This window comes from Perissodus microlepis, chromosome 8 (assembly GCF_051167445.1).
Source record: "Perissodus microlepis isolate ML-2025 ecotype Zambia chromosome 8, ASM5116744v1, whole genome shotgun sequence".
NCBI lineage: Eukaryota > Metazoa > Chordata > Actinopteri > Cichliformes > Cichlidae > Perissodus > Perissodus microlepis.
Genome location: NC_140468.1, coordinates 8,518,424 through 8,539,502, shown reverse-complemented (window position 1 = coordinate 8,539,502; position 21,079 = coordinate 8,518,424). Strand labels below are relative to the sequence as shown.

At 40.6% G+C, this 21,079-nt stretch overlaps 2 protein-coding genes across 3 annotated transcripts in view; both read right to left on the bottom strand.

Moving 5' to 3' along the window:
- Nucleotides 1-16,839, bottom strand: part of ttyh2 (tweety family member 2) — a 67,055-nt gene extending 50,216 nt beyond the window's left edge. The window contains exons 1-2 of one of the 2 annotated variants that reach the window (XM_084937298.1): nucleotides 16,358-16,839; nucleotides 1,280-1,452 (exon numbers count right to left, since the gene is read on the bottom strand). In XM_084937298.1, the coding sequence (XP_084793424.1) occupies nucleotides 1,280-1,452; nucleotides 16,358-16,486 (302 nt within the window). In that variant the 5' untranslated portion in view covers nucleotides 16,487-16,839. The remainder of the gene's footprint in view (nucleotides 1-1,279; nucleotides 1,453-16,357) is intronic. The other variant, XM_084937299.1, reaches the window with a different exon arrangement.
- Nucleotides 16,840-17,487: 648 nt separating this feature from the next.
- rpl38 (ribosomal protein L38) lies at nucleotides 17,488-20,807 on the bottom strand. Its single transcript, XM_084937300.1, has 5 exons — nucleotides 20,730-20,807; nucleotides 20,511-20,537; nucleotides 19,830-19,890; nucleotides 19,117-19,239; nucleotides 17,488-17,711 (listed from the first exon to the last, which is right to left on the bottom strand). The coding sequence occupies exons 2-5, from the start codon at nucleotides 20,511-20,513 to the stop codon at nucleotides 17,686-17,688; spliced, it is 213 nt and encodes a 70-aa protein (XP_084793426.1). The 5' UTR covers nucleotides 20,514-20,537; nucleotides 20,730-20,807; the 3' UTR covers nucleotides 17,488-17,685.
- Between the last annotated feature and the right edge of the window lie 272 nt (nucleotides 20,808-21,079).

The following is a 21,079-nucleotide window of genomic DNA, read 5'->3' as shown; positions in this document are numbered from 1 at the left end:
AAAAAACAGGCTGCATTCAAAGAAGAGCTTTGAAAGGTCTGAAGCCTGGAGAACTATTCCTGAAGACTGCTTAAAGAAAGCTACCCTAACAGAGTTCAGGCTGTGCTGAAGAATAAATGGTAAATGGCCTGTATTTGTATAGCGCTTTACTAGTCCCTAAGGACCCCAAAGCGCTTTACACATCCAGTCACCCACCCATTCACAAACTGGTGATGGCAAGCTACATTGTAGCAACAGCCACCCTGGGGCACACTGACAGAGGCGAGGCTGCCGGACACTGGCGCCACCGGGCCTCTGACCACCACCAGTAGGCAACGGGTGAAGTGTCTTGCCCAAGGACACAACGACCGAGACTGTCCAAGCCGGGGCTCGAACCGGCAACCTTCCGATTACAAGGCGAACTACCAACTCTTGAGCCACAATCGCCCCGATCGCCCCGAAGGCAGACATACAAACTATTATAGACTTTATTTCCATGTTTGCATACATTTCAGTGAATCAATGCACCTATCCCCTATTTTCCTACCAAAATATAAATGAAAGATGTGCAGCTCATTGTACTGCTTATTGTACAGTAACCGATCCACCTACATTTTGGTTTTTGGTTGGGTTTTTTTTGGTTTTTAATTATAATTTGCATAATAGAAAAGCTGTCTCCCAGCTGGCTGCCCTAGCCAGTAATGCACAATTGCACTTCCACATTGTCAGTAGAACATTGACAATACGCCCACATCAGGATAGCTTCCATCAACCACTGGTATAGTGCTTGAGAGCCACAAATGCCAGTGGGATATTTTGTTAATACCAGAGTGAACTCAGCGTTGGATGAATTTTTATTGTGCCTCAAAATATAGTGACCATAGTTTCCTAAAGAGCCATTTTCAACAACACAAATTCAAATCCTTACTCTTTCTGTGGAACATTTTCAAAACTAGAAATCACTAGAAATGAACAAATGGTAGAGACTCATGAACCTACAGTGTTTACGAAGACCAGAAGGAGAGGCTCCGAACACACGGAGAATACAAATGGGAAGACAAAAAGACAAACAGAGTGGACAAATACACAGAGAGAGTCTACGTGCTACAGACTAATAAGTTAGTGTGGGAATAGAGAATGTGCAGTGAAAACATCACAGCACTTACAGCTCTGTATGATAAATACAGAACAACAAATAAAGAAAATGGGAAAACACAGAACTGCAGACAGCAGCGGAGAGCGTGTGCGAACTGTTATCACGGTTATTCATAACACGCTGTCTGGGTCGTGATTCTCTCACCATGTGATGAGGCCGGCGGCGACTGCCGACCAGGTGACGCAGCAGGAATTAGGTTTCTTGCTTTCCTCCTCCTCCTCTTTACGGCAGCAGCACAAGCAGCTCAGGTAGATGGCCAGACACAGAAGGTTGAGGCCAAGCCCCGCCGCCGCCACACAGCCCAGGAATATGAGTGACTGCAGAGGGTGAGAACAGGAGGAAATAAATCAAACGCCTTGTGTCATTGCAAGGAAACTTATTATTTTATAAGCACCGTGCTGTAACATCCACACGGCAGTAAGAAAAACCAGAGGTCTATACCATTTTACTACAAAGTACTAAAATGCAAAGTAATTTACAGTCTGTATATTAAACTGCACACAAGTGACATTGAGTATAATTACATTTTCACATGTTTTACCACATTTTTTCCTCTAAAAGTTCTTGTGATTTAAAATGTTTCTCGAGCATCAAATGCAAAATGTTGGCACACTGAATTATTCATTAATATTACTGGATAATTACTAGTGAGGAAGATGTTAACACTTAAGTTGTGAAGTAGTGGAAAAAGTAACTTGAACTGCTTTAAGTGCCCACTGTAATTAAACTATTGCTTTTTAAGTATCAGTAAAATTTAAATAACGAAGAAATATTCTGTATACAGAGCAACCCTTATATCAGTACAGCTCGCTGGGTTTAACTGGCTTCTAAATTGTGCTAACTTCCTATACAAATAACCAGTTTCCAGCTTTGCTGTCAGCCCTTATTGTGATTTGTGTGGTAATAACACACATAAACAATAATAAATATGCCTGCATCAGCCATGGTAACAAGGCCAGCTGCATTCTGGGATCCCGAATCCAACTGGAAAGCAGACAAGACACCTCCTCATACATCTCTGGGTACATTCCTCTCCCTCTCAACCCCTCCTTTTAGCCCCCATCCCACCTTCTGCGAAAGATGGAGAGCGGTGACAAAAATAGCAACAAGACTGTCATAACAGGCCCAAATGAAATCTGCATCCATCTGTGAGCAGATGGGTTTATTCGAGCTCGGTCCCCTCCTTTCCACCCCCTTTACTCTTCCTTTTTAGTTTTCCTGAAATCTTTTCAGTGCTGAGCCATCTGTTCTCTCGCCTGTGATGTCATGTGTCCTGCAAGTGAAGTGGTGGGATTAAAATTCAGCGACCGAAGAGTTTGCAGGAATATATCATTTACTGCTATAAAGAGCCAGTTGAACCGCAAATCTAAAAATTCTCTGAAATCAAAAAACTAGCAACACTTTATTTGAAAGTCCTCATAACTGCAAGGTATCTTTGGATAAAAGCATTTATATGTTTGCTCTTTTTGCACAACAAATCTTTTATAACTTTTACTCCCTTCCCACTAAAAAAACACTATTTGTTTCTACTGGTCCTGTTGAGTTGCTTTCCTTTTTTTTTCATTATTCATCTCTATAAAAAAAACCCAAAAAACTCCAAACTGTGTCCCATTAATGAAGCCTTGAGCAGAGCATTTTCACACTCAACATCTTGGTGTTTTGAAATCTGATGTGAAGCCGAGGATACTGGATGCTCATTGACTAATGACTTGTAACTCCCAAATCCTTAGCCAGTGCCCATATCCTGGAGAATCCTCCTTCCCAGCTCTAACAGTGACCATAATTCACAAAACAAACTTCATGTTAGACCTCAAAGGAACTCAGCACAGGAAGTCATGATAATCATGTTTACGGAGGTCACCGAAGAAGACAGCAAACAGCTTGTTTTCCATTAACTTCTGTTGAGGTTTTGCTGTCACATCACATGAATAAGGCCTGAGTTACACAGGCCTAGAAACCAGTTGACAACCATCTAGAAACCACCGGCTGCAAGGGAAAAATACGTATTCCCCAACTGATCAGAGAGTGGTTGCTGGAGTTTGATGGCAACAGCTGTGAAATTAATGGCCAAAGATTCAGTTACATAGGCCTAGAGTCCAGTTAATGACCCTTCTTGAATGTTTGCTGGCAGTTGCTGCAACTTGCAAGTTGAAATTGGCCACAAATAGGTATATCGTGCTGAATCAATAACCTGCTAGCAACTGCTTTGGGCACTAACAGATTGGCGCAGTCACTTATAGTTGCATGTAATGTGTGGATGATGTTACACAAGAAACATCATTGAACAGCTTGCATTGCCGTCATTATTCCACCATTTATACAGTTGTTGAGAATTAGAAGCACCAGTCTTGACTAAAAGGTGACTTGAACATGGTAAAGATAGTACTGCAGATACCTATTGTGTGTGTGTAGAAAGCCTTAGCATGAATATAGCTTCTAAATTATGCCAACACTGAAGTGACTTAAACCTGCCACCAGATGGCAATAGCTGTGGTTCCAGATTTTTCCCATAGACTACAGACGTCTATGGGAAAATGGCTTTCTATCTGAACCTCTGTAAAAACATCCCTACTAAGTTTATGGGCTCAGTCTCTAAATTTGGGCAATGTTGACCAAAAAATGGTTATATCACATTTCAAAATGGTTTTACTGCACACAGCCAATTACAAGTTGTTTTGTTTTGTTTTTTTCCTAAAGCATATAGTTGGGGCTGGATTTCCTTTTCAGTCACCTTTTTCACTCAACATGTGTTAATAGACCTCTCTGCACTGAATCATACTTGTAATCTCTGTCTTTCTTCCACAGCATGTCTTTTATCCCGTCTTCCTTCTCTCACCCCAACCGGTCGCAGCAGATGGCCGTCCCTCCCTGAGCCTGGTTCTGCCGGAGGTTTCTTCCTGTTAAAAGGGAGTTTTTCTTTCTCACTGTCACCAAAGTGCTTGCTCATAGGGGGTCATATGATTGTTGGGTTTTTTTCTCTGTATGTATTATTGTAGGGTCTATCTTACAATATAAAGCGCTTTGAGGTGACTGTTGTTGTGTTTTGGCGCTATATAAATAAAATTGAATTGAACTGAAGTTTTTAGCTAATATCAAAGTCAGACCAGCCCTTCCTTGTCACATCTGTTTTTTGAAACCAAGATTGTGACAGCAGAAACACTCATCGGGCTTCAAAATGGGACTTCAGAAACCCGTGGGTGACATCATTATAGCTATGTCGATTTTTACACTGTCTGTAGTTGCATGGCTTGTAGAAAACATGACATTAAGAGGGAAATATGGGTAACAGTGACGATGCAAAGAGCAGAGGCAGTGAAGGTGGACAAATTTAAATACCCTGGGTAAATCATTTGAAGCAATGGACAGTGCACAAGACAGGTAAGAAAAGGGTGCAGGCAGTGGGTCAGGATGAGTGTCAGGGGTGATTGTAACAAGCATAGCAGCAGGAGTGAAAAGGAAGGTTTACAAGATGGTAGAGAGACCTGCGATTATATGTTATTTGAAGACAGGAGGTCGAGGTGGAGGTGGCAGAATTAAATATGTTAATATTTTCAGTGGGAGTGATCCGGAGGGACAGGATTATAAATTAGTATACCAGAGGGACAGCTCAGGGTGAGCAGTTTGGGAATAGTGGATATACAGGACAAAGAAATTTTGAATATATTTCTGCCAGGCAGGATGGAAAGAGACCACAAAATGGATTCATGGGTGTAGTGAAGGAGGGTTTGGTGTAAATGAGGAGGATGCAAGAGATAGGTTCAGACTGAAGCAAATGATCTACTGTAGTGAACCCTAAGGGAACCAGATGAAAGAAGAGGAAAATGGTTGCATGGCTTACAGCAAGCTGGCTCACAACCCCCCTCATGATTAGTACTGCAAAAAGTGCATTTACTTTCTAGCAGTAAATGTTACCGAGTGTTACCTGCTTACCTGTCAGAAAAATTCTAGCTAGCAGACATGGCTGCCAGCTGTTTGCTAGCTAACATCTGCTAGCCTCCTTGAAAAAAAAGTTCTCACTAGCAAAAATTATTTATATTTATGAAAAAAAACTTTTTTTCCTATAATACATCAAGTTTGTGATGGTGTGGGAGCCAGTGACTCTGTTAACGTTGGCTCGAGCAGAAGAGCAGCACTGAGACAAGACACCCGGGAGCTAGCATAAATCTTAAATACTTTGCATTTTCACTGCAAATGAGTGAGTCCTTCACATAAAATCAGTCCACATGGCATTAAAGGGAACCAAGAGAGTAAGGTGAGGCTTCCTATTTTAGGCTATGCCACACTGCTGTCACACTTTGACCAAAAATAAAAGGCAATAGAAGAAAATGCTACATATAAAGAAGTTCTTTAAATGAAAATTTAGCACTTTGCAGTTTCGCAGATGGGGCTGTATATGTGTTAATTGCTGTGTTCAGACAGATGGATGGGAGCGCTCACCAAGGTGAGACAAAGAGAGCTGGGGCGAGAGCGACATCTTAAAGCAGGGTGGAGTTTTTGAATGATGAGAGCTGGCATAAACTGGGTGTAATTGAGGTGAACACAGTAAATGAGATGGAGATGTGGGGGCGCAGGTGGAAAATATGAACAGAGGGGGATGGGTGGGAGACAGCTTTGGATTTTTCAACAGAGGAGAGAAAAGGGGGAAACTCCCGCTGAACGAACAAACACTAGGCCACCGGGCCCCTCTTATCGTCATGGTAACATGCATGTTAGTTGTTGCCCTTGCAGCAGGGAAGGAAGACGAGTGAACGGGCGAATTATCAGCCTATTTGAATTAAGCAGCATGTGACAGGCTTGGTTAAATTGCCATGCCTCTGTCTTGTGATTCCTATGCAGGCAGGCAATGCAGAAGAAGCAGAGAAAGTGGCAGAATGAGAGGAGCACAAGCGATTATGTTTTTGTTGACAACAAAGTCAAAGAATATATAGGACTTAAAACGGAACTCATAAATGTATTGCTTTTAAAGCAGTTATAGCTGAGACAACACTGTCTGTCATTTCCTCTACTGTTCTTTCTTCTCAGTAGTAGGGTGCAAAAATAATAGCTTCTAAATTATGTAGCATCCATTCAGTAGCAGGACGCACAAAGACACACATAACCACACCGCAAACCCCATCCTGGAACCATCATCCCCAAGTACTCCAACCTTCCATTAAGTTTAAAAACACCATTTATCTTTTACTGACCAGAGTGTGCACACATTCACTCTTTGGTAAATTCAGCTCCAACCACTTAACTGCTACCTAAATTAGGTTTGAGTAGTTCGCCATAAAAGCAGACTCAATATGTTAACACCCTTCTCCTTACTTGCTCACTGTAAACTCAAGAGGCCGTGCTGTCCGCTCTCTTTTGTTTCCTCCCAATTGTCCCTATAGACACGGGGGTGGGGTGAGCACGAGGCTGGAGCCAACGGCACAGGAAAGAAAGGAAGATCTAGCTGAGCGTAAAGGCAGTCCCGGAGAGCTGCATAGCATGGGTGAGGGGGTTGGTGGGGGGGGTTGCATAAAAAGAGGATGACAGAATGACGGAGGAATTGTTGTGGTAATGAAAACAGTGAGGGTGCAGATGAGAAAAAGAGCAAAATAGAGACAAAGAGAGGTGGTGCAGGCAAAGAGTGGCTGCCTGACAAAGTGTGTGTTTCCATGTGCGTGAATTCATAACAGGGGAGACAGCCGACGGAGATACCTCATCCTCACGGCTACCTCAAACACACTCTGTTACTCACTGCTCGGCCCAGTTTCTCTCCCATTACAATCCCATTGTAGATGGCCTTGCCTTGAGGCAGGAATGTTGCATAATAATGTGATTTTCCCAAAATCCAGTACAAGATATCATTGTTGAATGCCAAAAAAGAATCTGCCCCAAAGAACGACGACTATACAAACTGCAGGGTAATAAACTTAACGCACAGTTAAAATGGGCAGATTGTTTTTAATTGAACTTTTGAACTATTTGTTACTCAGAAATTCAGATGTGGCCCCTGTATGAACTTCAAACTGCCTGTAGCATATCCAATGCAAATTAGACGGCAAGTAAAGCCTATTAGATCTGTCTTTGAACATCTATATACTGAATTTGTAAGAAGTAATTCATTTGTTAATCAGACTCTAAAAAAATGCAGAGTTGGCCGAACAGAATATTGAAAACAACTTTAAAAAGAATGGTTTGCAATTAAACTGCACTACAATAACAATCAACAAAATGGCCCATAACAGAGAATAAATAAAACAAAGGCCTGGACACACGTTCTTGTTCAAATGGAGGACAAAGGGAGAAGCATAATGAAGCAGTAATAACCCGGGGGTAGAAATGACCCAAAGGGCACTGGCTGAGTCATTTATTCTCCCCCGAGCACCATCAAAGGTATGATGAAAGCCAGCACAGATGGGACGGTGAGATAAACGGACAGTGATGCTGTAATGACCTATCGCAAAGCCATGTGAGAAATATGACAAACAGACTTAAAGACAGCTGGCCAAGGCAGAATGATGTTATTGCTTTCTAACGTCAGATAATATGAAATACTGAAAATAACCCTCTGAATGCACTTACAACTCGAAGGATGCAAAAATCAATACTGAGTGGAGTCTATGCCGCTCCGGAGCATGTTCACGGTGCTTCGGTCTCAATCCAAGAGAGGGACTGTGGGAGGTTTAATGCAGGGATGTGGAAGTTTGCTTTTACAGCTTCACAGTCAGTTCAACTTAATTTCACTGGAAAGACTCTGATTTACTAGAGAACATCTTTCCAAATATTCAGTGTCCTTGATGAGCACTCTCTGCCGCTTTGCTGGAGCATAACAAAGACAGACAAGAAACAGAGCACATAGAGGTCGTGCTATGTCAACACAGATGTAAACTCACAACTCCCTAAGTGTTATATGTGCCTTTTACTGAGCTCCCATTAAAAATCAATTTTTAATACACATAATTAATACATAGAAATGGAAAGCACCTCCATCTGTTAAAGTGCATCTGCTAAGCAGCCCTGAGTCATTTAACAGAGGAATTCCACAAACTTAGAGGAGCTCTAAATGCAACGCTAAGCAATGTGAAGTGTCTTCTGCGAGCATTGGAGCTCCACAGCAGGTGGCAGAAAGCTGTGCGTAGGTTGGGAAGGCCTCCAGGCGCTGTGCACATTGCTTTGCAATACACCGAATTCGACAGTGGCCTGAATGGGCAGTGACATTACTTCAGCGTGATAGGGGTTAAATAGGTGTCAGGTCAGTTAGTGAAAAAAGAAGACATTTAAAAAGAAAAAGCTCCACTTTGAAATTCAAAGCTTGGTGGGAAACAGTAGCTGCTGTTGAATGTCACCAGAAAAGAGCTTTCTCTTTCACTTATTCTTTTAATGTTTCACTACCTTTCCCTTCTACACCCCAAAACTCCACAAGGACTGGATCCTTCTCTCCTACAAAACAACACAACAGCAACTTTGTAAAAAGCTTAAATTCCACATCTTTAGATTCATGTCATCAAGTTTTTTTTTATTGAACTTAATACTTAACAAACGTACTTTTAGTACTCCTCACAATTAGTAAACTTTAGCTTTTAAAATGAGAGCCCCATGGCAAATTTTCCCCCATCATTTCTTTCTTTATTACAGTAACCATTCTGCATGACATAGCACAGCACTTTTTCTATGACTCAAGACCACCATACCAGATTGAACTGAGGCAGCCAAGCGCCTTAAGAAATGCAAGCTGATATGGCAAAGAAGCAAAGTCCCCCACCCAAAGATCAATGAATGGTCCAACTCACTATCTTCCTCCTTGCTTCTGCCTGTTCCACTCCGATACGTACTTGGATGCCCCGGAGATGAGGGCCCTTTCCAGCTCAGTGCATTCAGCTGAGCCTGCCCATGTTCACAGCTGGGATGCTATTAAGTCCCAGCAAGGTGACCCATGAGATATGGATGAGAAGCGGGGTGGTTCTGTTGTTAAACCATTGTTTCAAATCTATTACACTATGTTAGGGAAGTATTAATACCAGTATGGCGTTAGCCATACTGGTATTAATACTTCAAGCAATTAAAAAAGCATCCAAAGACCCACTGCAGTTCTACATTCAACCAGTTTCCTAATGCTTGCAGTGAGAGGAAGCAAGAAGCAACTTTGAAGCAAATACTGGAGATGGAAGAAAAAAAAAGTTTTTATCCACTCCACTGCTCTTGATAACTTGATTATAAGCTGTCGCTACTTAGGTGGTATTTTGCACTATTGTTATTGTGAAACTAATATCAATGGTAGGTCTACTATATTGCAATAAAGTACCCCACAGAAGCCTATTATTAAAAAAAAAAAGCTGTATTGATGTATATCTACATTGTGCTGTCTTACTACAATAAACTGATGGTGTCAGTTTAAAGTTTCTTCCAATCCGTTTAATTTCACCCTTTCTGTTTTTTCTTTAAAAAGAAACCGTTGTGAATATTTTTTTAGTAAATGCTTCTTTAATAAACACGGCATCCTGACCGGGACATCTCTGGAGTGAAGCAAAGCGCGTTATGTTTGTTTCCTCTCTGATCCCAAAGCCAAACTGTTTCCTCGGGGAAGTCAGGGGTCATGATTTTGATTCCACACCGTCACAACAAAGGAAATCCAACCCCCCCACCAGCTTACATGGAAGAGAGACATGAGAGGAATGTGGCTATGTGAATCCACGTCTCCCAATTCATACAGCTTTGGTGTATGGCCAAAGCTGTACGGCCTTTCATGCGACCCGCTGAAGGTTTCCTGTGTTGTATATCACTAACTAAAATTATAACACTAAGGAAATACAAAGAAAACCAAGTTTACAGCAGCACGGTTGGTCATCCGCTGCTGTCATATCCTGTTTAATCGTGGTTAGATCAGCGTGAGGGCTTGAATATTGCCTTATTAGTGCAGACCTAACCCATACCATATAGTCAATCAGGTGATACTAATCACTAGCTTCAAGCAGCATGGAGACAGATTGGGGTTAATGACCTTCTGGAAACCCAGAGGGGACAGTGTAAGTTCTTTTCTCTTTGTCTATGCATGTCACTAACGAGGAATACATACATAGATGGCTGTGTAGCAAAAAAAGACAACCTACCAGAGAGACTGAGCTGAGGTGAATCACTGCTTTAACAATAAGGTTACACAATCATTCAGGCAAACGGGGAGAGGCTGAGATAAGACAAGGAGCATGGGAATTAAGAACGACAGATTTAAGATTGATTTTCTTGAGGAGGCGGCAAAAGGAGTTGGTAAATTTCCAGTGCAATCAGAGTGACTGCGATAGCTGAACAGATAATGGATTTTCAGCTCTTGAAACGCATAATTTTTCATTTTCGATCACACGCACTAAACGCAGTTAACACAACAGTGCCATATAAGCGTTTAGCTGCAAATCAGGAAAGTAGCTGCTTGAAACAACATCGTGTGAAGAGGGCTCACGTAAAAATGCAATCAAATCATTTTTTAACCATAAATTAGAAATATTCATAAATCTAGCAGTATAATGAGAATGTAATGGCTGTACTTTAATGGGAAATGGAGCTGCAGCGCTTTCAAACTGAAGTATACGACTTGGAGAAAATCATAAAAAATACATATTTTATCCACAAAGACTGCACATAAGTTTTCCGGTCTTTATGATTAGCTCTGACACACAGTGCATTTATTTAAACTGGGAGGTTTTATCTCAATGAATAAAGATGGTGAGGTGAAGGGAATGCTGATGAATGACAACAGAAATAGCAAAGGTGACAAAAAACACCTGGAAAGTCGGAAAAACCAAGCATCGCGGTGGAACTCATTTTTCAGACGCGATCTGTAAGAAAAGCCACTGACGCAGAGAGATGGGATGTATTAAAAGTTCTTGTTTGTGACCATAAATGAACGCTGTGTATGTGACCAGGTCTTTATCCCATATCACTCTGAGCAATAAGATAAAAGCCTTCAACAGAAGACTGTCTGAGGTGGTTATTACAGGATGTGTCAATTAGTCTCAGACAAAAAGAGAAAAAAAGTCTGTTTTCCTCTGCAGGAAACAGACAAAAGTTTTTTTTTAACCATCCTTAATTGTGTAAATGTTTAGAACAAGAGCAAAGAAGACAAACATCTACCCTAAAATACAAAAGCTTCCCTGAACTCTTTGTACCGTAACAGGCATAACACCACATGAGACTAGCTAACTGTCAACAGTAAAGAACATGACAGATTTCCTGCAGCGGCTGCATACATTTTTCAACACATTTCTGTGCTTGACTGAGCGTACACGAGCATAAATCCACATCCTTCCCAGTAATTACTGTTACTGAACAGCTGATAAGAGGAAAATATTTAATTTTCACAAAAAACACGAACATGCTGCCTGTGTCTTCCCAGAGTCTCATGACCAACTCAAAATTGGTTCAAGTAATGCCTGAGTTAATTACTTCGGTAATCAGCCAAACGTCTGCTTTTCTGTTGATGTACAGTACTTCACAAACGCCTTGAACCACCCCTCATTTCTTTATATTTTTCTTCCAAGGAGTCTAAATGTCTTGTAATGTTTTAAAGTCATCTTGAGCAATAGCTCTCCAGGTTTTGTGAAGGTCTTTCAAAGTTTTTCTTTGGATGTTGGCTGGTTTTTCACAGATTTTCAGTCCAGTCCTTGTACCTGACCATCTTCAGAGGAATTATTATTATTATTGTTGTTTGTTTGTGTGCTAACACTGATCTTAACTCAGATCTATGAATCACTCGAGCATAAAAACACACCTAACTCCGGGGAAGAACCAATGCTGTGTCTAAATATAACAGGCAACTTAGCAACCAACCAACAAATGTCAAAGATAATAGTTGGGCTGGCATGAAAAGTATATTTGCACCAACAACACCAACAATGAGCTGAATTAGCTGAAGATGAACAGCACCTGAAAGTCATGAAATGCGAGTACTACAATCCTGATCACATTTTGATCCACCATGCAACACCATCTGGAAAGTATCTGAATGTTAACAGCTTCATTCTTCACCATGACAAACACACTGCCAGAGCAGTAAAAGCATATCTGGGCAGAAAATCACACATTAGAACTCTATCAGTCATGGATTGGCCTCCTAAGAGCCCAGACTTCAACATTATCGAAGCAGTGTGGGATCATCTTGACAGAGAACAGAACAAGAGGCGGCCAAAAACCCAAGAAGAGCTTTAAACGTCTTTAACGAATCCTTGAGAACTATGAAGACTAATTAAAGCTTGTAAGATTGTCAGATTGTGGTGAAGAATAAATGTGATCCTACGAAATATCCACTGTCATAGAATTGTACAAACTCTATTTTTGTCTTACATTCTGTATTTCCACACATTGGCATATGTTTCAACAAATCACTGCACCTATTCCCCATTCTACTCGCAAAACATAAAGAAATTACGGATGGCTCAAGACTTTTGCGCAGAGCTGTATACTGTACAGTAACCAATCTGCCTACATTTTATTTGTTTGTTGTTTTATTTTAATTTGCATATATGAGAGTTCTGTCTCCCAGTCGGCTGCCCTAGCCAGTAATGCACAATTACACTCCCACATTGTCAGCAGAACATTAAAAATACACCCACAACAGAATGGCTTCCACCTTGGCTCAAAGTTTTTGCACAGTACAGTAAGTGCCAGTGCAAATGTAGGACTACCTAAACATATATATTAAAAACTTCAAGTAAACAGAAGCACAAATGACTATTGTTCTGAAAACTCTGATTTTAGTATTTAGTATTACATTCTATCATCACACTATATGAGTTTTAGTGACTCTGGCTGCTTAAAAGGGAGGAGAGTACATTGGTGGGATGACTGGAGCATGTGATCCAGTCATCCATGTGATCCATGTGATCTGTACCAGTAATTTATTTGGCATAAATATGTTTATGTTTGATTCACAAAGCAGGAAATGAAGAAAAGAAATGAGAAGTCAGATAGACTAGGACCTTCTGACCTACACATAATGCCTGGCTCAACATACACACACACATACATTCAAAAATACAAGAACAAAAAAAATTAGGCCTCCGACTCTGTCCTACTTTTGGGTAAGCCTTTCCAGTTTTTTGCCCTCTTTATATCCCCCAGGCCTCGGGACAGGAAGAGCAGAGAAATCCATTTTCTACATCAGACACTGGCTGAGAAAGACTGAGCAAATTGCTGAGCAGATCAGCAGTTTGGCTCTCAAGCCTGTGCGTGCCCAAAACAAAAATAAGTGATGGATGTCAGTTGCTCACGAGGTCAGCATGCTTAGAAAAAAAGAAAAGAAACAGTTCAACAATCACGCCCACTCCATGCAGTAATTGACCAATTGAGTGCAGGTCTGAAAGTAGGCCCTGGGAGCAAGGTTTAAACACTTTTACCTTTAAAGCAGTCACTCAACGGATCCTCTGCATAGTTTTCAAGCCTACTCAACCCTCAACTCTGCAGCACTAGATGAGATTTTCCAAAATATCTCAGTAAAATAAAAAAGGATAGCTTGATTAAGGTCAGAAGACAGAAATTAGAGGCACTCCAGGCAGATGATTCAGCTTACAGACATTCCTTTACTGACAACAGCAGTAGTAGATTCCTACCACACACACACACACACACACACACACACACACACACACACACACACACACACACACACAGATAAAGAACAATGAAATATAGCATCGCCTCACATCCCTTCACATTCCCTGGCCCAAAGCCAGGGCGGGACTTCACCAGGATTGCCCACGGTACAACTAACCAATTACAAATCCTCTGACAAAGCATGTGGTCTGCTTTAAGAAGCATGGCTCAGCTGCTCAGTGCTACCCCATCTACAACAGAAAATGTCAACTCAGCAACTCGTTAACAAAAGAATCAACTCACCACCACATAACTCAATTAAAGTGTAATTTTTATCCCATTAAACTATTAAATGCTGTAAAAGTATCGACTGCAATGCACTATATCACCCCAGATATCACAGTGTACTGTAGTTTTATAAAACAGGACAGTATAAGTTAATTCACAGCTTGTGAATGTTAATACATTATACTTCACTAGCAACCTCAACACTCACCCTAAATACTATAAGCATAATTCACAGCTTGGCGACTATTCAGGACACCCAAGATCCATGTTATCAGTGTTATTCTCAGTAACTCATTAATTGATTACATGCACAGCACATGAGCATGGCTTCTAATTCAGGCAAAACAGGGGGTGGTGATGTGAATTAAGCTCAACAGCTCATAAAGGAAAAGGAATATAATGCCCTAAGTAGCCTGGCATGTGCCTGCAATTGCGTCATTTGCTGTGGTGTTTTACAGTACATTGTTTTACATGCTGAGACCATTAAAGCCTCGACAATAGAAAGCAGGAGCATGGTTTAGTCAGACAGAGTGTGGTGGGAGAAAGAAGATTCGCACAGAACAAGTAAGGTTGATGGATGCAGTGGTGGGGATTTCCTACCCCAGACTGACTGACTGCCTGTGGCTGACAGTATTCTCAGTGGAAATTGCTTTTCACCTGCTGAGACTCACCACCTTCTCTTCCTGCACCCCGTGGCTCTGGCTGTATTTCCACAATGCAACCGAGGGCGGCACAGGGCAGCATGAGGAAAAAAGGCAATCTGCCTCTCTTTGCCTCATTTGGAGTCTTCCTCAACATGAGTGAAAAAATATATTCTATATCTTGCAAAGACAGAATGCATCAAAACCAAAATGAATGCAATGGTATCAGTGAATATGCTGTCCAGTATTTCCTGGGGTCTCTTCTTTTCTATCGTTAAAGTCCTGAAAGGCTCAAGCACAGGGACTCAACACATCATGAAGAGAGGTTTTTTTAGGCTTGATTCTTCTCTTGATACTTTTCCAACAGAAAAGGAGAGACCCTAAGTTGCTTCCTATCTGTGCTGATAGGTAACTGTTGACAATATCAGCGTTATAGTTATAGTACAGAGGGGGTCCCCCTTGGGTCTGAGGGGTGAAACAAGTGAATGAAACACCCACCAAAAACATCACAAGGTGGAAAAATAACCTTGCTCTTATTGTCCCCACTTAGTTAGAATAAGTAAGGCTTTTTTTACCCCCTTCTATCTCTGTTTTTGATCACCCCCAACTGAAGAGGTGCTATGACTAAAATCCTCCTTTAAATTCCAGGAAACTTGTGATGATGTGTTAACACAGAAATAAGAAGGAAATATGAATCATAGCCACATTAAATCTGGCGTGACTAGTATTGGCTTATGAAAGAATGCGCCCATTTGCGATTCACTAATGGTGACTATGTGATAATGACTCCCACTTGCCTTATTTCACTGCTGAAATTAAACGCTTGAAAATCATTATAAGGCTCTGACTGTCTCAGACACCTGAACTCACTCTGGAGACCAGTGTGCTAGGATGCTGCAGCGATGAACTTAAATGCCATCACTTCTCAGGATGACTACTTGCAATGACAGAGGCAGAACTGTAACCTTGAAAAATTCAACAGTTAAATAATGAAACATTCATGGAACATGACATGTGTTCACAAGCAGGTCATTAGTCATCCAAAGGTTGATCCCAACCCTCTTCAGTGCTGTGTGAAATGGTCCTGTCACCATCTCTGGAGTTGGACTTTGACTCCCACGGGTGATCTATGCCAGCAATATCCCACAAGGGTGCTTCCTCTCTCTGTCTCTCCAGCACACACAGATAAAAGATTAGCTCATTTTAAAAGCTGCGACAGTAGATCCAAGCAGTGTTTGGGAGATGTCCTGTGCTGCGTTTTCTCTTTCTAAGGTTTTCTGAAGTAATGATGATGATGCTTTGTTAGTGTGTTTGCTGAAGAGCAATCGCTGCTTTCAGAACGATGACTGCAATTACAATACATAAACAGCATTTTGAGTTGATTCTCAGGTCCATGGCAAAGTAAAGAAGCTTCAGTGTGATTTCAGTGGAGCTGACTAGGTTACGTACAGGAACATTATGGCCCACTTTTGTCATCAATAATACAATGCAGTGTGACTCTTGAGGGTAGCAGAGGGAATAGTGATAGCAAACAGACCACAACTGATTATAGTGAAACAACAGCAATATCAGAAAAATTGATCATACTGTGGGTTGGTTTTGGGACAATGTGTTAAAATAGTATTATAAACTCTTTATTAAGTGTCATTGCAGAAACCTACAGACATATTATACCTAAGTTTTTAAGCGTCTATAACTAGGCTTCTGGTAAAGAGCCATATGTCCCATATCCCTCTCCACTGACCTGCTGGTAGTTCGCATCTTCAGGCTGGAAGGTCTTATCAATGGGCTGAAACCTCAGATTGATATGAGGAAAATTGTGAAGCCAGTAAGTCCACCACGGCGCAATGTAATCCACACGATCCGAAGACATCACTGCCCGGAGAAAAAGTTAGGCTTCAGCCTAAATTAGCCTCTCAGTAGTAAAGCAGGCAGTTTCTTCCGCTGCCGGATATTTTAATCAAGTCGCACATTAAACAAAGGCAACGATAAAAGCATGCTCGGTTGTGGAAACACACTCGACCACACGTGAGAGGTGGGGAAAGTCCTGCAAAGGTAAAAGTGTGTTTGCAAAGTGAGATCCGGTTAAGATTTTTCCCGAGAAAGACCAATAATCACTCTGCGTCCATGTTTCCGTTCCTGTGGACCCACAGATACTATCCGACCGACAGCTGCTCCACACAAACAGCAGACAACACAGTCAGCAGCGTGAACGCGCACTTATAGTAGGCTCAGGACACCAGGGGGTGAGGGGGCGTGCACATTCGCTTTCATAAATGGTTTCGGAACATTAGTCTGGCAGCACACATCATAAGTACAACTAATTAATTAAATAAACAAAGTCAGTTTATTGTAACATCAGCTACATCGATTTTTTTTTATTATTAACGGTCCCTTTATTCTCTGGTAAATAAGCAACAGCGGTGCCACCTAGTGTTCAATTAAGCCAATTACACAACATGCAGCCCGTGAGAGCAGCTGGTGGGTCATTTTTAAAGTGGCTTATATTAACATTTTGTATAGTTGTATTTTCTGGTGTACTTCAGCTACAGATGCAGCAAATTTAGATGCTAAAATAATATTTGCTGTATTCATGAGCAGGTTACTTATATTTATTTATGAAACTTTGCTGTAATTAAACGAAGTGGAATTGAGCCAGATTCAGCCCAGCTGTCAAATAGCTAACTGTGCTGGTTATATGACTTTATCGCTTTAAATGTTTCCAAAATTAATTTTATAGCCATTAAAATTTACAAGCTTACATTTTCTGGGTAAAAATCTTGTATATAGATGTAGTGTGGCTATATGTTGATGCAGACATTGTAACCAAACAGTCAGTGAAAACCTCTACAAAGATGAAGCTGAAGAAAACAATCAACATCTACAAAGGATGCATTTTATTATTTCGCCCCAAATTGTGCTATAAAGTCATCGCTGCTCATTTCAGATCAAATGCTCCAATGTCCATGTCACAACTTGTGGATTATGGTATAACAACACAACAAAACACAGAAACCAAAGTGATTTTTTTTCCCCCAGTTTTTTTATTACAATTATCTGTACATCACGGATTTACTTCAGCTCCTTCACAGCCAGACCTGTAGAGAACGAAGGACAAAAGATTAGAAATATTCAGATACACACTTTCTAAAACACAACTGGGAAAATACATTTGAGGCATCACATGATTAAAGTAGTAAGGAGTATTTATATTTTCATCAAAATTTCTCCACTTGCACCAGGTATCACATGTGACCTTTACAGGGCAAGTTATTAACAATTATCATACTGGTAGTATTAAGAAGACTGCAGACTGCCATCAACACGAGTGACAGCAAACTGCAAGGAACCAGTTAATGTGGATCTGCTCTTTGAAGAGCATGAATGTTTCTGTGGCGATTAGAATTTAATTCAGGGTTGTTGGGGTTTTTTTTTTAATACAAAGAGCTTGCGATTCAATGCCAGTTTCAGTCCTACCAGCTACAACATGACGTGTTACAGAAAAAGCAGAGGATAATAAAATGATAGCTCATTATAATTTAAAGTATTACAATTTTTAAAGAAATAATTCTTTGAAGAAACTAATCTAAACCCTGATATGCAGCAGAAAATTGATGATATTATTAATTTTAAAATGAATTAATTTGTCTAAAAATGGCTCCTCTGCCATTATGAGGCAAACTACTTAGCTACAGGTTTTATGGTGCAATGCCACCATACACAGACTATTAGGCACTAACTGCAATGTCTAGACAGGCTGCAATCAAATATGAAAACATTTGAAAACCAACCAGATATCAGAGCAAAGGAACACAACATAAGCTGGGAAAGCTCTGCTGTAGCAATCAATTTCTTTGATTCTCTTTATTATGAGACTTTTTTTCCCAGTATTGCACTATTAACCCTCGCAATTCGGGGCACTTAAGTATCAGGACCTTCTGTTCTACACATTGTAAACAGAGAATCTGCAGCTGTGCTTTACACACTGTTAAGTCCAGGTCATTTTCCACGAGAACCAGATATCATTAATACATGTGCACACAGACTTTTTAAATGCTAAAGATTCCAGACATTTGTTTATGAAATTAACTACGTTTTATATGTTTCCTTCCAAATATGATGAAGCAGACAACTACTGTGGACCAATAAAAGCACTAAAGTCCCAGAATATCAAAAAGCTTAACTGTATTTTTATGAATGTTCTTCAAAAAGGGTTTATTTTTTAACACTGCAGCCAAGAGAAACAAACCATTAACAATCACTGAACCATGTCTCAATAAGTAAGTTAACTTAAAGGGATGCACCAGCATTAAAAATCTTCAACCCAAAGGTGGCCCAAAACTGTACAGAGTAGTATATGTGCACATATCTTTAAATCAGTGCGATAAAAGATTTAGTCTGAGTCATTTTAATTCAAAGCCCTTAAATCTACTTGATAAAAATCAAGAGTACATTTTCCAGACAGCTGTGTTCACTTTACATGCCACCTCTCTTATTACTCACCTGGGGGCAGGGACTGTTTGAGCTTCTCAGCCTTCTCCTTGTCTGTGATGACCAGGGTGTACAGGTACCTGCTGCAGCGCACCTTGAACTTAACATTGTCCTTGTTCTTCTTGATCTTTACGGCTAAAGGAGGAACGACAAAGCTGTGTTAGCGCTGAGTCTCTTCAAAAGTCAACTCAAACATAATTATTTCTCAAGTCAAACAAACACTGATAGGTGAGAGCTTTAGTTTAATACTTTCCTCTACTGGATCTGCTAATAAAAACAGCATTCTGAACACATGTTTTTTCATGCCTCAAAAATAGGCTTGTGGGAGGTGACTACAAATGCAAGTATGAATGGTCTGTATATTAAATAGCCTAAGACAACACAGAATAACTGCCACAAGCCTGCCAATTACTAAACACTTTTAGTAAGTTTCATCACAATTTATTATTTATCAAAGCCATGGTGATTTTGCTTTGGGGGAAGACCAAAATCTCATTGAAGAGCACTTTAATTTAGAGGTAACTACATGATAGATGCCCCCCCCATGTTTCTAGAGGTTCAAATTTCTTTTTCAACACCTTCACTGGACTTAAAAAGGTGCATTTCAATTTACAATGTTAGCATAGAGCTGTCTGTGGCAAGCTGTCACCCACATATCTACCTATTCTTTGGCAAGAAGATTAAATTTCTAGTTCATCAAAATGTGATGCCTGTGTGCCTCTTACACTTAGCATCCTTCCTCCTGGCTGTCAGCAGGAAATCTTTGATTTCTTCTATCTTGCGAGGCTACAAATAAACAGCAAAAATGATCAGTCAGACAGAGCATCAAACTTAACATGCTGATAATGAATCGCCAACGAGTGTTAGTGGACCGGTGGAACTGAGGTTCCCGTTATAAAGTCGAAACCTAGCACTTGGTCCATCATTATTCTCGCAAGAGTGTGAATGCATCACGGGCACATCAGCCTGAGATGTTTGGACTTCTTGCTGTTAGCAAAAAACTCTCTTTTGGTAGGATGTTGCTAATTGTCAGGCACCCTGTGGCTAACGCAGACCAAGTCAGAGCTGTTCTACTGTAGAAAAGACGCAACTATGATTTTAGTGCCTTAAGCTACTTTCAAGACATTCACTTCTAATTAAAATAACAAAAAAAACCCAAAAACAATTTCCTATAGGTATTGACTCGTGTCATTCCTCAACAAACTGCAGCCGGGTGGCCCAGCTTAGCCCCTGAGCGGCATTTTGCTAATGCTAATAGCCAGTGCTAACTACTTTTACAACAACTACCGACTATTAACTGAACTGTAAACACATTCTAAGTAACAACATACACGTATACATGACATATAACCTTATTAAGCACAAATAATAAGCAGCTAACAGATTAAAATGAGATGCAACCTTACCATGCTGCCGTGTCAGCGGACTGGACGCTGCGGAAGAGAGAGATCGAGTCAGCTATACAGACGATAATCAATGTACTAAAAATAAAATTTCAATCTAATCTTCTACCAACGGAATGAAATAATTATATTTTAGCAAAAGTTGGGTTCTAATTGTTGCTGACAAAGAGGATGGACGATGATTAAAATAGTCATTATGTTTGTGGTGCAACATGAACTCACTCAGTCGGCCAGAGAGGGGATGAAAAAGGGGCGGGACTTCCGGTTGAAAACACATTTATATGTCACTACGGCAATTACCGAGGGCCAAGACGAAAAGCGAATCGAATATTGATACAGGAGCCCAGTTTTGCCGAAATTTAAAAGCGTTTGCCGCATAAATCCCCAAATCGTGTTTTATAGACTTTATTACCATATATTGAATATTAAACTTAATATAACCCAGCCAAGCATATACTGGTGAATGACAAAAAAAATGTATGTATGTCTTTATTTCCCAATAACAAAACAATTGCCAATTTCTTTTTCCAGCAGGACTTTGCATCTGCCCACATTGCTGGACTGGCCATCGG